This window comes from Apteryx rowi, unplaced genomic scaffold (assembly GCF_003343035.1).
Source record: "Apteryx rowi isolate R43461 unplaced genomic scaffold, aptRow1 scaffold_122, whole genome shotgun sequence".
NCBI classification, from domain to species: domain Eukaryota; kingdom Metazoa; phylum Chordata; class Aves; order Apterygiformes; family Apterygidae; genus Apteryx; species Apteryx rowi.
The window spans coordinates 1,253,758-1,278,544 of record NW_020447442.1 but is presented as its reverse complement, the minus strand read 5'-3'; the positions used below and the strand labels follow the sequence as shown (position 1 = coordinate 1,278,544).

Here is a 24,787-nt window from a genome sequence, read left to right as displayed (position 1 = left end):
TCACCTTAGGGCAATATAAAACAGCAAAGACATCTAGCACATTAAACATTCAAAGCTAGGAAGCCAAAAAAACATGACATGTCATCTTATATGGAGGGTAGATGTTCTTCTTGGTTGTGTTCACAGTTCTGCAAATTCATACTAACAGAGGCATCTTTGCTTCCAAGAATTATTCATTTTTTCCTTGCTCTGCTGACAACATGCAGTTGTGCTCAACAAGGAATCAAATTAGTGTGAACTGAGAAATTGAGAGCCCTGTTGCCCCTGGCACACTGGATCAGCTTTGCGGCCAATCTAGTAGGTTAGGGTCTCTCTTAATCAGTTTCCTCTCGCTTATAACCCAAATATTTTTTGGCAGAGTAACTCTGCACCTGCAGCATTTGGCCACAGGCTACCTGGTCAGTTTGCTTATTAAGGGAACATCTTCCTATTTTGACTCCAATAAATATTTATTCACCCTAAAGAAGGCACTGCTGTTGACTTTGCTGCAGAAGCAGCTCAGCCTTTGTTATATTTACTGTACGCACAGTTGCCCTCTAGGCTGCATTTTACAGAGTTCTCCATTTTGAGAGCCAGACATGAAGATGCTAAAGGCAGAAAACTTGTTGCTACTTAAACACCCCCTGTAAATACATGCATTATGAGATCCTTCTACAGCTTCTCCTGTGACCCGATGCAAAGGCCTAACCTAGGGCAAGAAGGGGATTCTTGGTTCAAAATTTTCTTTGGTTAATGTATTTTAATGATGGAGTTCAATAACCTTGGAGGCTGAAGTTTTATTTATTTATCTTGGAGAAGAGAGCAAGAAGAATAGCAATGCTTGCTTTCCCATGATTCTCTGTAAATATCCTTCAGTATAGGTGGAAAGAAAAAAAAAAAAAGGCATCTCTTAGGTAAGACACAGAGTTTGACTATACCGTGACTCCTTTGTCACTCCTGAGAGTGTCAAAGGGCCCAAGAGAAATGGTTTGTTACACATCTTTCCAGGACAGATCTCCACAACTGAGATCTCAAACTCTTTTCACTTACAAAACAATCATCAGTGGCTTGCTGTGCATCTTTGCGCTATTTTTGAATCAGAAACGTAATGCTAAACAGTTATGCATGATCATGACAACCCTGAAAAACTGTTTCATAACCAGTAGGTTGATCCCTGGATATCTGGGTCTGTAACTAGCTCAAACTAACTGCCACAATTTCTGAAGGCTAAAAAACAAGGAGTCGGGSACTTAAGGGAAAATGCAAGTGAAGCTGATTATGGCTCTTTGCCTGATACCCCAAGTATTGTTCTAGGTACCCACCACTGCATAGTTACCTGTACAAGTTGTTCTTTTATAATATGCTAAGGATCATACACTTTTTCCATTCAGCTACTCTTCTGGTCGAACAAAAGGTAGCTAGTATGTACATATGAGACATAAGAGCCTTACTCACTGCTAAGTAAGGAAAATTTGCCCTAGAAATTTCTGTCATTTACTATCTACTTAAAATGAACAGCTAGCTTAGAAGGTTCGGAAAAAGAAACCCTGTCAGATTTTTAACTAAATCCCATAAGCTGAAGGTAGATAGTAAGAGCAACACAGGGTGAGAAGGTGTTAAGTGTTAGCATCTAGTTTCAGCATTATATTAATGATCTTGAAAACAAAACCTGAATATACCCAAAATGTATATCCCTACAGTTTTTCTCCTGCACCCAGCTTCTCTCCCAGCATTTACTCCTTTTGCTGGGCAAATAAAAGTATGTGGATCTGCGTCAACCTAACATTTCCCACACCTCAGTTATCTCCACTGTCAGAAACTATATGGGAGAAGCAAAGCAACAGTTAAAACATGTTCTCAATAAACTGTCAATGACACTTTACTTTGAGGATACAAAAATTGTTATAGACATGGAAACATGACCTTTACCAAGCACAATAATGCACTTTGGAGCAAATACTGCTTTTTCATCTTCTGTTTTTATGGTGTCTACCTTAATGAGATCCTAGTTCATGACTGAAATTTCTATATACAGTTGTAATACAACTAGTATAATCATAGGAAAACTCAACTGGGTTCAGGTAGTCCATCCCGTAAGCCAGTGCACAACTGTGAGATATAATACATCCTCTCGTGCTTTCTTCAGCTAACATTTAAAATTTCCAAAGCTTCCTGGTCTTTCCTTAAGAAGCTTTCTGCAGAGTATTTTTTCCCATCTTACGGAGTACTTTTTACATTTGACTTGCATTTTTCTTCTTTTTTCTTTTCAATCCAGACTCTTATACATACAGTCTAAATAATTTGTCACCTAACCTTGGTGATTATACTCTACAAGGCCTGGTGTGACACTTGGTTAACAATCAATCAGCCAAACTATGCATGTTTGTGTTATGTAGTGTGTGTGTATATACATGCAGACATACATAAATAAGCCCCCAACCTACTAACCAATTTTGCATTCATTCATGGAATACAGCTCAATACATAATATCATTTAAGTTGCAAAAGGCTGGTCAATTAATACAATATTTTAAATTTGCTCACTGAACAGTGTGGAGAAGGAGAGAAGAAAGCTCACTCGGAAGTGTAATGCATGCCTGTTTTGTTTTCTACTGTTACGTCTTCTGCTGGTGTCTTCCAGCACTATGGCTATCCTTGCTTACCCATCCCATCAATTCTGTGACTGCAAATTATTTTTCTCAAAGCCTGCAAGGAGAATGCAACAGTCTGAGAAGCCTACAGAGAAATGCCTTTGTCAGTCCTAGGTCTTGGGTAAATTCCACCTAATAATTTATATGTACATTTATTCTCAGATAGCCCCTTTTCAAACAAGGGTCTCAAGCAGCTTTGTAAAAGTGAACAAACTTTCCCTTATTTTACTTATTCAGAAGCTAAGGCAGGRGGAAGTTAAGTGTCTTGGTCAAGGTTAGGAAGCTATTTTACTGTAAAGCAGGGAATAGAACTCATATGCTTGCAACTTTCAGTATTTCACTCTAAACACTCACTGCCTTTCCAAATACATACTTCATTCCCAAATTAAATTCTCACAAAAATATAATAATGCTACCATTGTTAAAAAATGCCACATTAAATTGTGCTGGCAAATGCACTTCATTAGCAGAAGCAATGTGCTTCAGAACCTTTGGAGGAAAGACAACATACAAATTCAATAACATTATCAGTAATTTATATCCATATTAGTCAAACACTCTTTGGTAAGCTAGGAACTGTGTGGACTGAAAAAAAAATTCTCACATTTGTTACATTTGAGATTTCATGATAAAATGGAAATGTTGTATTGAAAGTACTACTAACAACCTGAATTTCATTCGTATGTTCTATGTGCTTTACAGGAAAGCTGCTAAAAATGGTACCTTTCTGAAGTCCTTTCTTGTAGCTGTCTACTTTTCAGTGTCACATCATCCTCTGTGAGAATGATTTATGCTGATCAAATCCATGAGACATTCTTTCAAAATTAGTATTTTACAGAAATATAAACCATGAGCAATTTTGGTCCTAATCTAATGAGATACAGGATAAGATTCTAAGGATCAGAACAAGGCCATCAGTGAAATAAAGGGTACTCACTCACCTTTCCACCATGTGTGTCTGGTCCAGCGATAACCCATCGATTGCTGTGCATTCTGGACATTTGAACTTCTTCCGTGGGGTCACCTGCACAAAGGCACACCAGATATCATCAAACATCAACAGAAGGGACATTAATCTCCTTGCACAGAGAGCAGCGCAATACCTCTGAACATGCCTGCAGTGTAAGCTGAGCTCTCTCAAAAAGCAGGGGGGGGGAGGGTGTTTTAAAAAAAGCCACTCCATTCCTCCACTCAGTTCCATCTGGCCTGGCTGACTGCAAATTCACAGGGGCCCAATAAAAACGGCTTGGAGGGGTTTTGCCTTCTGTAACTGAAAAGAAGTGGTGATGACAAGCTCCTTAATTCCTGTTTAATGACTGTTTTCTCACTGCCAAGGTCCCTGTATAAACACCATTTGTTCTTGCAGCCATAACAGCGATGAAATATAGCTTCCCATACTTCCGTACTTCCCATACACCGTAACGTTAATCCAACAGACGCTCTTTTGCTCACTCTAGTTAATAGCTGACTAGCAAACTCTGCAAGACTCTCCCAATTGCATGGAGGTGCCAAATTATTCTGCTGTGCCTTGTGCAGCTCAAAAACTTTTTCAGCAAAAACACACACTTTATCTTCTAAAGACTTTTCTGGGAAATGCAGCCACCAGTCCCAGTAAATGACGACGGACAGATGGGAAAGTGGACCCCACTAATTGAAGTAATGCCTGGTGGCCTCTAAATCTCATTCCAAGTTGACACACTTTGAAATGAATGTACAGAGTGAATGTCCAGACCTGAAAATGTGTCGAAACATGTCAGGAAATTAATTCGGGGATAAAAAGTTCATTTAAAGCTGATCTTGCAATTAACATTCTTGCAATTAACATTCCTATAAATCAGCTGTTGCCAGTCCATGACAGAGAGAGCTGTGGACAGTTGGCAATTTCTTTCCTCAGGTGATCTCAAATAGCTAAAATATATGTATGTTTGTGTACCTATATATTTACACATATCTATCACTTAAATTACCTTCTTCATACTTCATCTAGTTGGTTACAATAAACACCAGAAACAAGCGGGGGGAAAAAAAAAGCAGTTCTATGTTCCAACTGGCATAAAAGTTTTACTAAACTGGGCTTTCCTACCATGGAAAGAGAATGAGACACCATTCCAKGAGTAAATGAGAGAAAAAAAGAAGACAAAGAAGTATATTCAAACCTATTAAATAAGTTTATATGATGTGTACATCATGTTTTTAAACTTTACAAAGCTAAACTATAGAAAAGYTCTACCTTAATGACTGATTTGCCAGTGACATTTGCCACCAGAAAATTCATGGCAATATCTTCACAGTTCATATGAGCATCCACCCAGTTCTTGATGTCTCCAGGCATTTTATAGGTGTAAAGATAGTTAAAATACTGCAGGACAGATGGAAAGAGAGAGAACGTAATTTTAAATACAGATGCAGTAACTACAAGACTCTGAATATTTCAGTCACTGAACAGCAGGCGGGTAAGGATAGGTTACGGGCAAACTGTTATCCTACTTTCAGCAAAGGATGACTTTAGCAGACAGAGTCATTTTTGGGTGCTTAAGGGTGTAACTACTCCTTTCCTGATCAGCAAACAAATTTCTTTTCAACTGGTTTTCATATTTTAAACCTTTAGCTACAAAGCTATACTCATTGCAAAAGCAAAAGGTAATCAATTACACATCCTGCAAATTGACAAGTTTTTCTTTAAGTTTATGAATGTAACATTTCTTTTATAGGCAGAGACAAAGCAGCTGTTTCCACAGCAACAGAAAGAAAAGGAGGCTTAGGGAAAGTTTGCAATTTTTTTTTGGATTGTTGTAGGGAACAATCATGTTGTCACAAAATACTCACTAAACAATGATAGAAACATATAGGTCCTTAAAAAAGATTCACACTGTGGATTAGTAGAGGCTCTTCTGCAGTTCAAGGTGAACTGCTTGCTCTCTGGATGACTGAACCATCTCACTTTCTAAGAATTCAACAAATGACACTTTGTGCCACCACAGCCTTTTCAAGTGAAACACAAAGGCTGTCCAATAAAAAAAAAAAWACTTGAATTCTCTAATGAAAAATGATCAGAGATCATAGTCTGATATAAAACAGCATTATATCATTTAATAACAAGATACACTGAACATTCCCTTTATTTATGGTATCACAGTTACCTTGTGATAAAATGCTGCCCCAGTCAGCACCATTGAGACTTCATTGGTCCATTCTGATTCATACTTCCATTTGTTCATCTCATGGTCCCAAAGATGCAAGCGACCTGGATATCCAACCAACCTGTCAGGAAACTCGCGCCAAACCTGAAGGGAATGAAACACGACACTGTGCTAACCAGGCCCTCACAGCAAACAAATGCAACTGCGCAGACGCAACATATCTACTTATGAAAGGCAGAAGGACAGTGGCCCAGAGACCATTTCAGTTTGCACAAGTCCCAGTTCTCGAAATTGGAAGATGCCCGGAACAAGCMCGAGAAAGCCCGAGCTTGCTTTGAAAGGACCCTACAAGTCAGGGAAGCCATACTCCAGAGCAAATAGCCAATAAAGCAGTACTAGCTTTCTTGTTGCAGAGGAATTCAACTGACTACTCAAAAAGRATTTAACACTACCTAAAACCAGCATGATTAAAATGGAACTTCTGATGTTAACTTCAGTAGATATGGCTACAGCCTAACTACTTTCACAACTGGCTTTGGATCTAACCAACCTGTTTACTTTGACAGGAAGGGGCTTAACGCAAGCTTATATTTTAATATTTCTGGCATTCTTTAGTGGGTGCTTGGATGGATCTACTGCTACATGGCAGGCATCTTTGCCCCTGACTTGTTCCAGACAGCTGGATACAATCAAGATACCATCCTGTCACTCCATACATTACTTTGCAGCTGACGACAGGATCAAACACAGTAGACAAGAACAAGGAGAAGGGCATCATTAACACAACCCCATTTCTCCACACTGCTAGACACATTAAATAATGGTCAATTTTTTGCAGGAGTTAAAAGAGAGAAAGGATTGTAATTATTYAGAAGGGTCTGAATGCTATATACTAGCTAAATACATAATATTTATTACTGATCAACAATGAAGTTAGTATTTATCCACATTATTCACACAGACTAATTACTCAAATTTTTCTTTTTCTTTATCCCAATATCTGCTAGATTTATTGGAAAAACATGAGTCTTCACTCTCAAACACATCATGTTAGGTAACAAGAGTTTCTGCTTCAAGTTGGTAATGTATAAATAAATAACTAGAAACAGCCACTTATGACCAAATTTCATTGTGCATGCAAGATCAATAATGAAAAAATCTCATAACTCCCTGAGGGCCACTTCATAAGCCAAACTTTTTTCTCTGTACAGAAGGCAAAGGAATCCTAGAGCAAAGATCAGATGAAGTTGCAGTAAAGAAAGTATTATACAGAATTTCACGATGCTGAAAACCTCACTTTGTCTTCAGTTTCCTTAGGGTACTTCCTATGTGTCAGTACATTTCAATTAGGAGACCTGGCCTATAAGGACTGTATGCAAGTATTTGGTCAAAGTAAATATGATAAAACAATCAGCATTAATTTACTGCTTCTGTATCTACATTTCTATGATTTTGCATTACTATATACCTTTTCATCTATAGATCTCAACGCATTTTATTGCTGTCAGTTAATATAGCTTCAGAATCCCATGATGAGAGTAGTTATTATTTCAAATGTACAGATGAGGAAACCTGCCAAAAATCATACASGAAACAAGAATGGGAACCAGATCTTCTGACTCTCAGACCTGTACTTTATCCAGAAATCAATCTTTCTAGACAGTTCTAGGGCAGAAGTACTTGGATAGTATTTAGATAGGGCAACTGTCTAACAGAGGGCTCTTGAAAGCAGAAATGATTTGGAACTCAAGAAGCAGAATTCAAAGGATGCTGTCACAAATTGGTGCCATCAGCTAATTAAAAAATAAATATATTTTTGGCAGACCAGTGAAGGCTTGGGATACCTAATTCGATTTTGACATGATGTCATAAACATTAATAAAGAGCAAATGGACAAATGTATAGTTACTCCCTCTTCCAAAATTTTATTCCTCACCCCCTAGGACTTAAAAAATTAATAATTAAACTGTATTTTTTTTCAAAACCTGACTATTAAAATACCCATCTCCCAGCTGTTGCAAGACACTGCAACATAAACTACCAAGGCTCAAAAGACTTGACAGAACGCTGCAATGTGTAACATACTGAGCTAAGAATTCTTGTGGCGAGAATGACATACATATTGTAGGCAGGTGAAGGAGAGATTAAACTCGGCTACTGCTTCCCAAGGGACCTTAGTGCCCTCATAACACAGAACGGTGGATTCATATTCTTTCTAGTTTTTGTTCTCAATGAGATCTTCCAGAGTCTAAATGACATAAAATAAAAGCCCATTGTAATGTATGTTACTAATACAAATTTCTTTGCATCACTGTAAGGCTCAACACTACTGTGATTCTGGCCTTTGAAAACTGTCCATTTGATGCATCTAAAACATAACTTAGTTGTTTTAAACAAAGGTTCCTTTTAAAAGGAATGCTATCAAAGTCAGTAGAAACCTTGGTTTCTTCATAATGTTCATCACTAGCTCATTCAATGGTAACTCCTGGAAAGTCTCCAAAGAGCCACCTCTAGCCCACTGCCCAAACTCATACAAATATTTTGTGCCAAAATTAATACATACAGCTATTGTTTATAAAGAAGCATTCAGAATAGCAACTGTGGTAATGATCCCTATACTACTTTCCATTTTGCACTACAGTTCATTTCCTTATTTGACGGTTGCCTAGAATTTATTAGTCTGTTAGGAATATGTTCTGGCTTAGCCAGTGATCTTATTAGCTCCCTCAGACTAAAGAAGGATGGCTTGAGTTAATACGGGTAAGGGACACATCCAAGGAAAAACATATTGCCACGTGTGTAGGGGGTGTGCTTCTCAGATGACAACATTATTCCAGTGACTCTRCAAGACAACACTGAAGATACATATTTTTGAATCAACCACTCCACAGATGGAAAGTCTAACAGAAGAAGTTCTGACTGGGTAGCTCTTGTGAAAGACACTAAGAGAAAAGTTAATATTTGTTTCCAAGTCTAAGAGAAGTCTAAGAGATTTTATAAGACACTGAGCACCTTCTTTAGCAGAATTGTTGCATATTCATTCCGACTGTTAAAAATATATTTTTGACATTACTTTAAGGAGGAATAATATAACTATTTGCTTACCAAAAGAAGACTTTTCCATGGGTAACTGCTGTCCCAATTCAAAGCTCTTTCTTCAAATCAAAAAGTTACCTTGCAAATTATGTGCATGTAAAGCAGTGCTTATCTTTGTGGGCTTTGCTCTTATGTTTTGCTTTGTTTTTTAATAAAAACACAAGCCATCCCTTTGAGGACTAGGGGAGAATTAAGTGTGGCTGGGACTGCAGGAGGAAAGAAAATGTACTGATTGACTGTGTTTTCTTTAATTCATAGGGGATAGCCAAAGTGTTTCATTTTCACAACATTGCCATGGTAGTTTTGGAAACACTGATTATTTTTCTGCTTACGAAAATTCCAAATTTTCTAGTTTTGATTAGACAATTCCTGAAGYTGGAATGTAACTATTAATACAGTCTAGTACATTTCATGCATAAATGTTGGAAAAAATTCTGGAAAAGAAAGTGCTTCTCCATGCTTTCAGTTACAAGGAGAATGGGCTGCGGTAGCTTGTTTGATGGCACAGAGAAATAGAACAAAACAGTTCAGGCTAGGAAGCAAAGAGAACTGCAGACAAATAAGACTTGAGGGTATTTCAGCTAGGCTGTGTGTTTAAGTATGTCACTTAAGAAGAAAAAGAGCTTTGAATGCAGCCAGCAGTTACCCATGGAGAAGTCTTCTTTTGGTAAGCAAATAGTTATATTATCCCTCCTTAAAGGAATGTCAAAAATACGTTTTTAACAGTCAGAATTCATATGCAAGAATTCTTCTAAAGTTGGCACCCAGAGTCTTGCAATGATTTTAGCCTAGTGGAATAAATATGTAATTCATCAGAGAGGTGATGTTTTTTACTCTTAAAGAATGTCAGAGAAATGAAGCACTGAAAACTGAGCTTTGAGACAGAATAAGAACCGTCTACTATAAGTAGGCAAAACATTTCCAATAGAAAAAGCACGAGCTTAGCGATGCACCCAGCTATTTTTACTATGAACACAGAACATGTGGTCTGAAAGATTTCAGGGCAATAATTCTAATTTAGATTATTTTTATTATTGCTGTAATAAAAATAATTTGCCTTTGTAAGGGTAAAGCGCTGCATAAGTACCTAATAAGAAATCTTCATGAAATTCACGTTTGGAAACCATTATCCCCATTTTCCAGAATGATAGAAATGCGAAGCAATCTGCCCTGAGACCAGCTAAAACTCAGAGGTGGGAAGACCAGAATGTATGCTCCAGTCTCTTTTTGAAATACCAAACGCTTCCTGAACAGCCAATGGTTCTGCTTTAATTTTTTAACATTACATTAATCTAAATATGTGTTCCTTTTCTTGAATCTCTCTGATCCTGTGAACAAAAGGATTGTTAAGTGGGGAAAAGCTGTCTTGCCTTAACAGTTTCATTTATTATTGTCTGTAGTGCCTCAATTCACCCCTGTGATTTTGCCACGTAACTTACAGAAATCCTCTTTTTCAAAAGTTATAATGTCATGATTATTCTTACGCTACCTTAATACATCAGCACACAGGGACTATTTTTCTGCTTGCTCGAATAGATTTATGCTATGTAATAAATCACTGTACCATAATAGTTCACTTTTAACAAGTAAAAAATGTCTGACACTTTGAGTGTTACTATAATTTTTTATGGCTGAAAGTATACAGAGATCAAAGTTTCCTGKTTTTTTTAGGCTTGCTCTATACATCCAGACAAGACTGTGACGGAGGGGGTTTTACCACATGTTTAAAAATAAAGTCTCAAGCATGTCAGGAGAAGAAAAGAAAATTACTGAATGTCACGTTTCCAACCCTTCTTATTACTGAAGCAGAAGTTGACATACTTTTAAAAGAAAACTTTCTAGTAACATTATATGCTGCTACTGTTCCCTCCGGGTTTGCCTGCAAATAAGTCAAGAGCTGGAGAGATACTGTTCTGGTAACACACACAAACAGATAAATAAATTATTACAGGTTGAGGACAATTTAAACATCTGGGAGCCAGCTCAGGCCTGTCAAGCAAGTCACAGACACTCAGGGACAGGAAAGATCAATCTTCAGCCTTGATTTCTGTGCCAGAGTAGGAATTGTATCACCCACCCTCTATAGAACGAAAACTGTATATTTATAAAATAACCTGCTGTGTTGATGTATTTAAAGACATTTCTATTCATTTATTTTACAGAAACAAGCATTCTCAAAACAAGGATTCAAAGTAGCCTTGGGTTTGTCTCAGCTATCTGCTCAATAAGGCATTTTAATTTTCCATCTATGTGGCTGCGTACTAAGGTGGCTTCACAGAATTAAAATGGAATTGGATTTATAATAAAATGAGAGAACTGCAAAGTAATAGTTTTTAGCCTGCCAGACTAAACAATCTTGTGCCCAAACAGTTACATTCACACACAGAATACAAAGACTGTTACTCGGGTAATCCCTGCAGTCAAAGCACACAGTCCACAGAAGGCCAATAAATTAGACACAGTACAACAGTTAGACCTGGGGGTGAAGAGCTGTAAGTCCCAACTGTCACCTAATCACACTGACTAGAGGGGAATTCACTTCAACTTTTAATTGTCTCAGCTTTCTTCATGAGGATAACACTTTCCTGCCTAAGTGACAAGACTCRGTGTATGTGAAGTTAGACATATGCTCAACAGTGGAATTTTAAATTAATGCTTTGGACATATGAGCTTCACAGTTCTAATTCTCATGACTCCTGGCTGACATGCAACTGAAACTCATCTGCAGTACTGCATGTGAATCTTGCTTCGAAGCCCTCCAAGTCTGCTTTGTCAGGAGTGAAGATTCATTTGGAACTACTTAGACAATCACATAGGTTTTTTACAAAACATTTATATTTACTTTGAAACAGCTTTATGAAAATCAAAGTGGAAATGGAGCCAGAATTTACACAGCATGCTGGTTATAGACTTGCTATTTTTCTTTCCATCAGTTCACCTCAGAACTCGTAGTTACAAGCACCAACACAGACAAAAGTAAGCTGGCTTGCAGAACTGCCAACACTTCATTGCTTTGCTGTTGCAACACAGTGCTTAAAACACTCAGYGTAGACAATGCAGTACAGAAAAGGCATATGTGGCCATAAAACCCCTTTTTTCAGTTGTCTTCTCTTCATTCTGTCTTTCACACTTCATGTACTAACCCGTTACTCTTAAGCTGGCAAAGGAAGTATTTTCCTTCTGGAGACACACGTGATAGATTAAACCCCTGTCTCCACTACGTAACATCTTTGTTATTACATCAGCATACCTACATTACCACAAGTAACTTTTTGAGTCCAAAAAATCATTGCTTGCTAAAGGTGTCTTGCATTTGAGAGAGAGAAAGAGCCATATTTTATCACATACATATTCACATTGAAGACTTATTTCCAACATACTTCTCTTTAAAAATATCTTCTTGTATTAACCACTGCACTTAAGATTATTAAAAATGAGGCAACTATCACATTTAATTTGCCTTCAACCTTTGAGAATACTGGTTTTCATTATTTCACTCAATTTAGCTAACAAAATTAACCATTTTCATGATTTTTGTTCATGATACTGCAGGTACAGGTATAAGTAAATTACTCAAACCTTTCTTAAAATATGCTATTACATTTTTTAAAGTTTCTGATTTATTTGCAAGTACGGCACATTTGTCTTAAATGCACAGGTGTATCAGAAATGTCAGATTATGAACCGTGTCATATACCCAAATAGAAGACAAAAATTAACTCATTCAGACTGAAGTTTTGGAAGGAAGACAACAGTGTTGCCTTAAATAAGTGCRCTTTTTGGACAAACAACTCAAGTATGACTATGAAAACCTTCACCTCTTTGTACTGCCATGGGTAACTCATTTGGACAAACTTTCTTTTTATTGATACTCTCATTACAACAGAAGCTGCTGAAGCTTTGCCATTTCAAGCATATGACTGACACATATGCATCCCCTCCTTGACATTCTTCAGTTCCCCTTTCCATTGCACTCCACCTTACTTTGGTATGTCCTCAGGAGGCCTCCTCTGTYCTCAGCACTTAATCTCTGAAACTTGTCTTGTCCATCAATTCATACAGGAAGAATCTGATGGCAATGTACCCCCAGCAACAGAGAAAATGCTATTTATGAGCTAAGAGACCAGTAAAAAACTGATCTATTTCTTTTTATTTTGAAGTGCGTAAGTGGCTACCAGATTAATGGGACAACTAAACAATTAATTTTGCTTGAAGAGAGCACATCAGAGCAGCCAGTCCTTTCAGGTGAAAGATGGGCAAAGATACAGAATGGCAAACCCCGCAAATCTTGCTAAACACAAAGCTCTCAAAATACCTGAAATATTAACTTGGAGACCACTTCTGATTTGTCATGTCTAAAAAGTTTTTGAAACTGATAAGATGAATCCTATTCAGTCTCCAGACTGCTTCCATTACATAATTTAATATTTTCTGGAGTCTCTTGGCATAACTGTGCCAGTTACCAAAAAACTTCTGTTGGCTAGCAGTTTTTCTATAAAATAATGACTATCTGAATAACTGTAACCCTCTGAGCTCCTAAATCCAGTTCCTCAGCACATTTCAATCAGCACTGAACTGTCATAGTGTGTAGAGAGATTAAACTATCTGAATAAGTAGACTGTCCAGYGCTTTCTCTGCTTCATATACACATGCAATGTTGAAGTGGACAGAGTAAGTGACAGGAAAAAAACAATTCTCCTACCTCATATCCAAACTGGAGTTCATCCGAGGTTAGCATAATGATATCATCATCAATAGCCAACACTGCTTCTGTTTCAATCTCATCATAGGGGAAGAAGCGGTTACTAAGTTTGTTTTCTGCAGTTCTAACAACTTTCAGTGGAACACGAATCTTTGGCCATAGAGAATCTGGAGAGAAATATTAAAAGAAATATAATTCAATATTATAATTTAATTCTGAACAAGACTGCACTTCTGCCTCAAGGATCTCTTCAGTCCTCTTTCCTCACATCCTAAAAAAAAAAAAAAAAAGCTTTTGATGGTCAATTTATATCTGACTTTCAGTTAGGCAAAAGTGTAAATATATGAAGGAAAGAGACAGAGAGAAGCTCAGTTACATTTTCCATTTTTGTTCTTTGCTAAGGGCTTCAGAGATAGCTGYTTGTGGGGATAGCTTGCCCACCACAGCAGTCTGGGATAACCACATAACAAGAGACAGTGATACTACACATTGGTTTAGGACAGGAAGCAGGAAAAAATATTTTACCCAACTGTAATTGCTCAAAGAATCTAAAGAAGCCGCATACAATCACTGACTGCAAGTCCAGGGTCATAAAGAATTTAAACAAGCAACTGAGTTCTGTTAATGATGACAAAATAAATTTTATTATAACAATTAAAAATCTAGATATACCTAAAATATTAATTGCTATTAACATCTAAGGATTAGATTCTGTGTGAGAATATATAAGTAGGTAATTTTTTTCATATTTAAGGTCCTAAATGACAGTGATAAACTAAGCTAGACAAATGTGAAAGGATTCTATTTGTGCTCTACAGCATCTTTACAAGCAGAAGAAAGCACTGCAGTATGGAGCAATGAAAATCACTATGTCAAACGATGCTTCAACTAGCAACAAAAACTGTAGATACAAAATGGTTTTCAATTCATTCTACAGTGAGAACCTTAGATTTGCACTTCTTGAGTCTAAATGTAGCACCTTAACTGGCACATTAACAGTTTCTGCAGTTTTCTACAAATACTCAGAATTTTCAAAATCATATTCTATTCCTACARAAGCGTAACTGGAGGCATAAGTATAGATCTCAAGCTAACACCAAGACAACAAAACTAAGGACTGAATATTAAACCTTGCTTCTAAATGCGCAAATTTAACCACTTACATTTTCTAGCACAAAACTGTTAAGAGTAGTCATTATTACACAATTTGATATCTCTTAAAAAGCACCAAATCATCAAAGAGTAGTACAATAAATAGCTAAACTTGCATCGAGTACCTAATAAACATTATGTAAGTTCACAATAAACATTAGTTTTAATGAAAATTTCAGGGAAAAGCACTGTAAAATGAGCCTAGAAAACTGTGAAAGATACTGTTGTGGATTGTAGATAGATGGGCACTTGAGCTTCTTACACTGGTAAAACGGAGATGACAAAATGCCATATGATAAAAGGGAAAATAAGAGCAAATACATTCAATCAATTACGAAGTGACTACTGAGAGGTTTCAGAAGTTGCTCTGTGACAAATGGAAATGTATATAGGCAGAGTCTAAGAAAGTCCATAAGCGGCCTGCAGCTACAGAAATTTTCATCACTGATTTGGAAGTAAATATAAATTGCCAGTACAATTTGCAAGTGATACAAAGCCTGGAGATGTGCAAAATAATGAGGACAAGAAGGTCATACAGAACTGAGTCGCTTGGTAAGCTAGATCCATTTGAACAAAGAACAGACTGTCACAACTCAACACAAAGTTATTCACTAGGAACAAGGAAGCTTTTCGCTTAAAGGTAGTTGCTGAAAAGAATTTAGGGGTCAGAGCGGACATTAGTTCTCAGCATAGTGCTAGGGCAAAATGGATTAATGTGATTCTTGCATATGTCAACAGGCAAGTAGCAAGAATTAAGGAGGGAAAAGCAATTTTCTCTGCATACAGACCTAGTCAGATAGATGATAAAATACTTTTGATTCTGGTGTTTGTATTTTTCAAAGCATGTTACAATATCAGAAACAGTGCAGAAAAGAACCACAGAAGTTATCTGAGTGTAGGAGAATGTGTCTCATGGTGGAACTTGGAGATCAATCTGTTTAGATTATTAAAAGAAGGACCAAAAGGTGGATTTGATTAACATGTACAAGTATCTACACAGGAAGAAARATTCCAGATATCTTTAACCAAGTAGAGAAAGACATAACAAAAAATAATAACTGGAATCCGAAGCCAGAGAAATTTAAAGTATACATACGGTAGACACTTTTAACAGTAACAGTGGTTAACCTCTGGAGGAAGTTACCAAGGACAGCAACTGATTCTGCACATCTTGTCTTTGGAACAAGTCTGGATACTACTACAGAAGAGGTGCTCCAGTTAAACAGAAGTTACTGGCTTGAAAAGCAAGGTAATGCAGTGCCTTATGACATACAAGTCAACCCAGATGATGTTACCATCCCTTCTGCCTCCACAGTCTGTGAATCTATGAACAGGAAGTTTGTTGTGTGTCACAAAGAAGAGAGCTGGAAGGTTGAATGTAAGCTACCACAACATGGGGAGCTAACACAGAAATTCAAAAAATGGCACAAGGAAATGAGATCTTTGCTTCTGTGTTTTGAGAATGAAAGGAGGAAGGGAACATGGGTGTCAAGGAAAATGGCATTGTAAATGCTGAGGTAAGAGAATCCCTAATCCCAGACAACAGCTTCGGTTTGTGAATAAAATTATATAATCAGATTTTGGAAATGCTCTTAGCAGAAAGATCTGAAGAATGGTGGGGTACAGACAACACCAAAAATAGATGATTGACATAGTGATGCAATTACGCACACTCATACACTTCCAGTTCCATAATAATCCAGAATCAGCTCTGCTTCCAAAACAGCTTTGCCCTTTTCCACTGTCAGTCTTCTGCAGTAGGAGGGCAGAAAATTACTACTAGAGAAGAACAACTAGCTGCTCCATTCCAAAACACATAAGAAGAACATGCAACCAAGAGTAAGCATCCACGTTCTCATTGCCAGCTGGGCATCTCAGATTTAACAACTCACACAATACTCCTAAAAACACAGAGCTACATACTGCTTAAAGATGCCAGTGTCCAAACACTACTTTATTGGGAAAACACACCAAGAGTCTTCAAAAGTCAGTTTTGATTGGAGCTCTATTTTGGAAAGAAGGATTGGCATGCATGAGTGGCCAAAAGAAAGGAGAATAAATACAGAGAGATATTTACTGGCAGCATTTTTATTCAGTTTCCTATCCTAAGGTTGTTCTTGTGAGACTGAAAAAGTGACTATATAAAATCTACCTTTATCAGGGTGGCCTTGTAACCATGGCTTGTATTTTCCACATTATGGAGGTGTTGGTCCAGTTCTAGTCACCTCTTTTTCTTCTAGTAAAAGGCACAGGCATCACTCCGAATACTGATGCCTACTCGAATGGCTTACAATACTGGTTAGCAGCCATTCTGAAGGATTAAACCCTGTCACTACTAATGGTCTCCAATGGAAGTTACCGTCTGTCGCGAAAGGAGTGATGCACTTCACTCCTAAGAGGGAAGCAGCACTATGTTTATCACAGTAAGACAGCGACTTAACAAAGTTCAATCGTAAATAAGAACGATTTAACGAGGTTCGATCGGCAAGGTTCACTCAGTTATTTACTGCATGAAGGACAGGGTCAAATGCGTGTGCAACGGAGACCTCCCGTTGAGTCACAAGGTTCAGACTGGACCCCCTTGCTTTCTAAACTCCTTCAGAGGAGCCTAGGTGCGGCTGGATCCAGTCCTAGTCCCAGACTTGGTCAACAGTTCATATTTAAAGAAGTGTGTGTGAAGGAAACCCTCCCGTTGAGTCACGAGGTTCAGAAAGGACCCCCTTGCTTTCTAAACTCCTTCGGAGAGGAGCCTAGGTGCGGCTGGATCCAGTCCTAGTCCCAGACTTGGTCACGGTTTATGTCTAAGGGATTATGCGCGCAATTAGTCAGAGATATAACTCAGCAAAGTTTCATGAAGTTCGCAAAAGTTCAGCATGCTATTAATCACTTACTGAGGATCTGTCGCGGGTAAGGAATCTCTCAACCTTGAGGAGTAACCTCGAGAGGCGTCCCTGCTCAAGGGGAGGTTCTGCAGTGCAGCCCGCTGCCATGCAGGAGAGCTCAAGGGGCTCTGGGCTGCCCCCTGTTTATGGGGGGGAGATGATTGACTCAGTCATATTTGCATACTAGACGGGCCTTAGTTGGCGCATGCTCAACCAGCCCCTACATACGTGCTGTTTACAGGGAGGTCAGGTTGAGGGGGAGAGAGCACATCAGTGGGGGGGAAAGGAGCACACCATCACACAGCAGCCAGAGAGATATAGCAAGTGACTTGGGACCACAACAAAAATGYTGAGAACCATGGAGTCAAACTATAGCACAATGAGCTTATTTTATTCTCAACATTGCTTATCAAATACAAAGAAAACGTCTTGGACGATTCCTGGCTGAACCATCACCAAAAATGGTGATTCCAGTAATACACCATTTGAATTCCAAGATTTTCAAAGTACAAGTCATCCTAATGTCAGATGGCAGTAAGATAATGACTGGAAGAACTTACTGCAAAGTAGGACTTTCAAGCCTACTCACTGCTTTCTTACTGGTTTACTGTACAAAATGCAAGTACCTATATTTGTTGTAAGACACAGACATGTACCTTACAAAGGCGTGTATCGTAACCTCACAGAGATAGTGGACTGTTTAACATCTGTAAACTACTCAAAGACCTTAGACTAATTGCCTATAATTATCCACTTACAATCTGATATTGATATAAAAGAATTTTAAGCAGTCTGTCAGGCCTCCAAAAGAATCAGTGTAACAAGTGTTTCAGGAGCAACCAGAATTGCCATAAGTATGTATGCATTTGTAAATTTGCATTTATAAATATCAACAAAGATTATGTTTTATACAAGCTCAGTGTACTTTTTATTTAGGCTTCTTTTCATGTCTGCTCTATATATATATATGAAAAACCCACAACCAAACAGCAGCAAAGATGGTAGTTCAGTACAGGAATACAGTGAAACAGACTGAAACTGAAAAGCCCCTAGGAATGAGAAATAACTCAGAAAAGCAAGTAAGCAAGGAAGGATGCTTTAAACTTCTAGCTCTTTGGGAAACCACCTGCTTGATAGCTTACTGTGAGACTGGCCACTTACATAAAAAGATTAGAAGAGAAGAAAAAGTAATGATAGGTGTATGAAAAATGAACATGTAATCTAATTATAATCTGCATACAGCTCAGATGTCAACAGATCCTGTTAAATTCGCATGACTTACTAAGATCTTGGAAATTCTCTCAAAGTCACCAAGTCTCAAAGAGGTATGTCACTGTAAAATATTTGTGCTTTGAGAAACAAACTAAAAAGTTTTTGATCTGGATTTAAGGAAATAAGCAGAAAATATCAGCATTTTCAAAGTTTAAATAACATATTAGGGTACCAGTTACTATGCACTATGCAAAATGAAAGAAAACATCAGATTACTTAATGCCTAAGGCTCATCTGATGCTAAAATTTGCTGTATCTACGCAGAAGCACATGGGAGATATAATGACACAATATAACTTGGGCAGCTACTATACTGACTACTTGAGCAAAAAAGCTATCACAAAGGATAGCAAACTCCTTTCTGAGATGAATTTGATTGCGAGAAACAGTCTCACAATCCAAAGACTTTCTGGTCCAAAATCAGCCCTGCTACAGGAGTTCCAACAGAAATATAGAGTCAATAAAAAAAAGACAATAGCTACTTCAGAAGCCAAAGTTTTAGAATCCACAGGAAGGTTAAAACTGTCTGTAATTACTTTGGAAGACCATAAAAGAAGAGTATTAGTACTTTTCTTTTTTATATATAGGAGGAATGAGGCTTAAAAAAGAGTTTGAGACAGGGTCTGACACTTCTGTAATATCACACTCTGAATTATCAGCTATTGCTTGGAAAGGTAAAGTTCTGAGAAACTAGTAAAACACATACAGGGGAAATTCTCATTTTAGNTTTTTTTTTTTTTTTTTTTTTTTTTTTTTTTTTTTTATAACCAAGGTAAAAGCACTTGCTTTTATCTTACAGTAAAGGGGCTTTGTATTATTTAATGGAGTATGACAAAGATAAAAGAAGCCCAAGACAAAAAGTAATGGACAAGGCAGATGAAGTCTTTCAAGATCGTTGCAGAACTTCTAAGCATACAAAAGTAAAAATGTATGTTTGGAGTGGGAATTATTCCTTACCTCTTTTAAATTTAATGAGGGCTTTCTGTGATGCAGCTAAAATGTTAACAATACAGATCTCTGCAGCATAGAAAAGCCTATCCATAAATCAAGTCTGAAGGGGGGGGGGGTAACAAGCTCCTCCTCTTGCATGTCGTATCGAAAGGACTACAAAAGACTAGTGTTTGAATACTGCATACACTTGCTATTTGGCAACAAGACTCAGGACATTCTTGGCACTTAGTGCTATTTGGGACTTCCGATGCACTGACCRCAGGAGCTACTCACAGAGAAAGCCTTGTGGTCTTCTAAAAACAGGTATAGCATCTGTCAAATTGCCTGGGAAAGATTTGAGAGATCAGCAGTTTCCAGACTTTTTCAAATGCAGCTTCCACTTCTAATGGCTTACAATCCCAAATAACCACATACATGACTGCATTTCTGGCCAGCCCACAATCCCACYATAAGTCCTGCAACTCTGCATCACACAGCAAATTTTTCAAGCATGATTTCAAGATGATTTCCACAAACTGCAAGACCAAAATCAGTGCTGACTTCACATACCCCAAGAAAAAAGTGCCATAACTACATTCCCATTTAAAACACTTAATTTTAAAAAATTAAAATTTAAAACACAATATTAATAGATATTAATGAAGAATAGCAAAATACATCCTCTAGATAAGCATTTCTCAACTACAACTCCCAGCTGAATTACATGAAAGACAAAGAAGAGAAGGGAATACAATCATGAGACAAAAGCAATTTCATTACGATCTAAAGGGGGGAAAAAAAAAACTTTCGCTTTCCACACCTTCTCATGGACATGCCATCAGATTTGAAACAAAAATGTAAGTAACATAAGCTTTCAAAATCCTTATCTGTAATGAAGAATAACTGCTCTGAAACCCATCCCTGTTTCTCAACTACAAATGACATGAGAGGGATCATTAAATAATAGAAACTATTATTTCAATGCAGTATATTATCTTTTTTAAAAAAGAAATGGGATCAACCATGTTGTTAAAAAGCATCATTTACCATACCCTTACTACTGAGATATTGAGAAATTAATACCATCTGAAGGGTTGTTTTAGCAGTAGATGCATTATTATCTATCTGGTCAGCAGACAGAAGTGTATTTGTATAGGAAATTATTTGCTCTAACTGTAAGTCGTCAATTCCTAGTTTCTACCTTCAACCTAGGGAAAGGAGAATGAATATGGCTGCTGCACAGAGCTAAACAATATTCTTGGTCACCCACTGAAAGTAATATCAAGTTTAAAAATACAAAGTGATATTTGGATGCAGATGGTTTGCTGCACTTGCAGTTTGATAGTACAAACTGAATCCTTTCCAGTAGTAACAGCAATATGACAACTTAAAATTAAAGATCTGGTTGTTGGCTAAAACAACAGCATTTTCATGACTGGATAGGCATGTGCATACGAACATGGTTTTTATACTTTACTTCTTCAGTGAGAACAGCTAAGAGTTTCTCAAGACTTTTGATCATGTGGCACCAGAGCATTAATTCATAACAAGCTCAGATTTCCCACAACTCATATGAAGCCCACTTTCAACTGTAACAAGGAAAATCTTTTCCAGGAGTTGTGTGAGGTAGAGTAAGATCAATAAAAACTGCCAGAAAAGATCCTTGAATATGTTCCCATTGTATACCTCCAATTGCACAGAATCCCAAATTCCACCCTCAACCCCCAAGTGCTCACTCTGATCTTTTACCAGATCTCTTATTTGATGCTCATCCTAATTGGTCTATAGCAGCCTGAATGAATCCAGCTAATTGAACAGGGATGACAGAAGCCTTATATGTACTTTTTCCAGTCTGGAAGACTGAACAACAGAACTTAGCTGATATACAAAGTTTCAAAAATTTGTCAGAAATAGTATCAAACACATCACATCCGTGTATTACCAAAATTTCTACAAATGGCTTAGTGTTGAATTCGGTCCAGGCATTTCAATAGCTCAGACACAGAACTAAATCTCTAAGCAAAGGTACTTTCTACCCACATTACCATTTTTGTATTGGTCTACCGCAATGCAAARAATTCCTTCCACATATAAGGAAACAGAATACTGGTTTCCAGTATGTTATGTAAAACCTTAGATAGGTTTGTTAAGCTAAATTTGTAGAGCAACTTTATTGGAAAATAACATGGCAAAATAATTATTACATAGACAATATTGTAACTTTCACATGAAAAGGGAAGGTTTTGTAAAATAAGATAATTCATGGAAGGCTGAAACAGTCATCAAATAGTTCTTTATCTAATTAGGAAGTAGCATCAAGTACGTTATGAAGAAGACACATTAACTCAAAACCTAAACATAAGTTCAACAAAACGTTCCTATCAGTGCCAATCATTAAAGGCACACTATACAAAAAATATGCCACAGGGAAAAAAAAAGAAAGAAAAAAAAAAGATAACTCTTTCTTAAGTTAGAGTAATCCATAGGATATGCAGGTTCCTTATCCTCAGTATTTTATATCAGTGTTGCCCATTAGTACTACCAAACTGAAATAGAGAGTATAATAATATCCATAARCCTCACAGCCTGTACCTTATTATGAGTTTATCAGCAACTTAGCTCCAGGATATAACTGACACAACTGATRCAACTACACAGAAAGTACAAACTCTTTAAAATACACTTTTGATTTTTACAAAACTGAACCTAAAAAAGGAGTCAAACCACACACTTGACTTGTAGCTTGTTGCATATTTACAAATAGTGATGCATTTATACCTTTTTTTTAATATATATATATCATTTATGTAGTAGCTAAGACTGCATGATGAAAAGTTAGTGGAAATTTCTATCATTAACTATTTTCTTGAATTTCAGTAGTAATTAAGACTTAAATTCAAAAGAAAGAGCAAAAGTATTTGACTTAATAGAGGGAAAAAAAATCCTGTCTATGTAAATATTTCCAGGAGCAGACACTTGGACCACAGTGTTTATTTTAATGGATGCAGAGTGAGTTAGAAAAAATCATTTTCTCCTATATTTCAAAGCTTTTAACTATTTTCTTTTATTAATACTGTACATGTAGTCATGAGTCTGCCGACACTACTGTTGTGTTCACAGGCTTATATACACTGCATGGCTGAGTATACACGTAATACTCAGCGAAAGATACAGATCAGAGATCACAAGCCCTAAATCCAGAGAGCACTTAAAATCAGCAAAATGATTCTAAAAAGTGTTCAGGTGCCACATTAAAATCATCATCATACATGACAGTTCCTCTCTGTTTTTTCACACATAAGATCCAACATTTTGACCATGATAAACACTCTGAAAATCTCAGAAGGTCTGCACAAGACTTCTGTGTTGCTCATATGATTCCTCTGCTGTAGTTGTTATATCTTTTTCCTAAGACACTGGTAATATTCTGAGTTCAAAAGCAGAAGATTAGATTCTTGGTTTCCAAACTCATCCAAAGCACAATGTTCCTACTTTAGCACACAGACTCAGCAGTAACATCAAAATACACAATATAGCTTCCACCATACACCTACGTCTACCTGTAGCTCTCAAATAGAAAGAATGGGAAGGAAGTGTGTTCAACCAAGCAAAATAAAGACCAAAGCACAAGATCTTCTTGAATCTATTCTGCATCCTGAAGCTGACTTACTGAGTGATCTTGACAACTTCATCTCTATGGAGATCATTTTCTGAAACTGCAAAATGGGATTAACCAGTCAATCTATAAGAATGTGGCCAGGGCATAGAAATATTTGTAAATGTTTTGAAATGGAATGAGATTTTCTATACTTTATACTTATGAAAGCAGTCTCCTATATTATTTTTGCTTTTAATTTGATTTTAAGGAACATGCTTTAACTTTCCAATTAGAAAACTCAGCATCTACCTTATAATACCACCATGAAGGTCTTACATAACAATTTTAAACTACAGCTCTCAAAGCATTTTACCTAAGACAATATCGTTATATTAATTTTATATATGTGGCAACTGAGGCACAGTAACAAATGAGTTGCTCCCATTCAGCAGGCAGAAGCTGTATGTCAGGTCACTGTCCCAGCCCTAAAAACAATCTGCCTAAGAAAATTAACTGAAACATTGTTTGGGTTTTTTTGTGCCTGCTAATTTTTGCCTCTTTCTCAAGAACCCCATGAGAGAACCCGTGTGTCCCTTTGCTGTGTTCAGGTAACTGGCATGGCAAGCGGCATGTATGCCAGCATGGCAGACAGGTGCATAAAGTGCAGTTTTTGAGGCTTGCACTAGTCACCTTTTATTTCCTTCATATGTAGTGGAGGGAAAAAAAGATCATTCTAGGGGGATGACTAATTTCACCCTAAAATAAATATCTAGACAGGCTAGATGGCAGTGATTATTTCTTTTCACTGATTATAAAGGAAATAGAGTGATGAGCTCAGGCTGGCACATGTAACTCTTTAACACTCTAAGTTGCAAGAGTCATCCTTGACGACTTCATACGAGCAAGAGAAAAATATTTTTTAAGTTGCTGCTCGTTTCTACCCTTACATATGTGGCTATTTTTTTCTCCAGCTTTACAATTCTGTATGTTATTTGGGTGAAATTTTTCCAATCAGGTATTCAATTAATCAGTTGCCTATTAAGTAAGCTTTGAACTGAATTAATACACTGTTTTAATGATTTTCATAGCTGCTGAAAGTAGTTTCTATGACCACCCACATTAAACCACCGATTACAAATCAATTCCAAACACATTGAAAAGCTGTTGTAAAGGTCTTCTAGACAGAAGTACCAATTCAAGACCAGAGAATTTGGGGCAGAAGAAGTAATCTTACCAGCAGTAATCCCATTCAATCAGAGAACAAACAGAAATTTACTAGCACCAAAATACAGCTCTCAGTCACTTGCATTATTGTCAGCCAACACGACAAGAAATTCAACGTTTCGTCAGTCAGATCAGAGCTGCTTCTGCCCCTGACATGAACA

At 37.2% G+C, this 24,787-nt stretch overlaps 1 protein-coding gene across 10 annotated transcripts in view; it reads right to left on the bottom strand.

Annotated features, from left to right (window-relative positions):
• The window catches only part of EXT2 (exostosin glycosyltransferase 2), an 85,257-nt gene that overhangs the window by 5,513 nt on the left and 54,957 nt on the right, over positions 1-24,787 (bottom strand). For 6 of the 10 annotated variants that reach the window (XM_026091957.1, XM_026091991.1, XM_026091974.1 and 3 more), the window contains 4 exons: positions 13,569-13,735; positions 5,771-5,914; positions 4,861-4,989; positions 3,572-3,654 (listed from right to left, as the gene is read on the bottom strand). In XM_026091957.1, coding sequence (XP_025947742.1) covers positions 3,572-3,654; positions 4,861-4,989; positions 5,771-5,914; positions 13,569-13,735 — 523 coding nt within the window. Of the gene's footprint in view, positions 1-2,523; positions 2,686-3,571; positions 3,655-4,860; positions 4,990-5,770; positions 5,915-13,568; positions 13,736-21,497; positions 23,521-24,787 lie in introns of those variants that run through there. The other 4 variants (XR_003257910.1, XM_026091998.1, XM_026092033.1 and 1 more) reach the window with 4 other exon arrangements.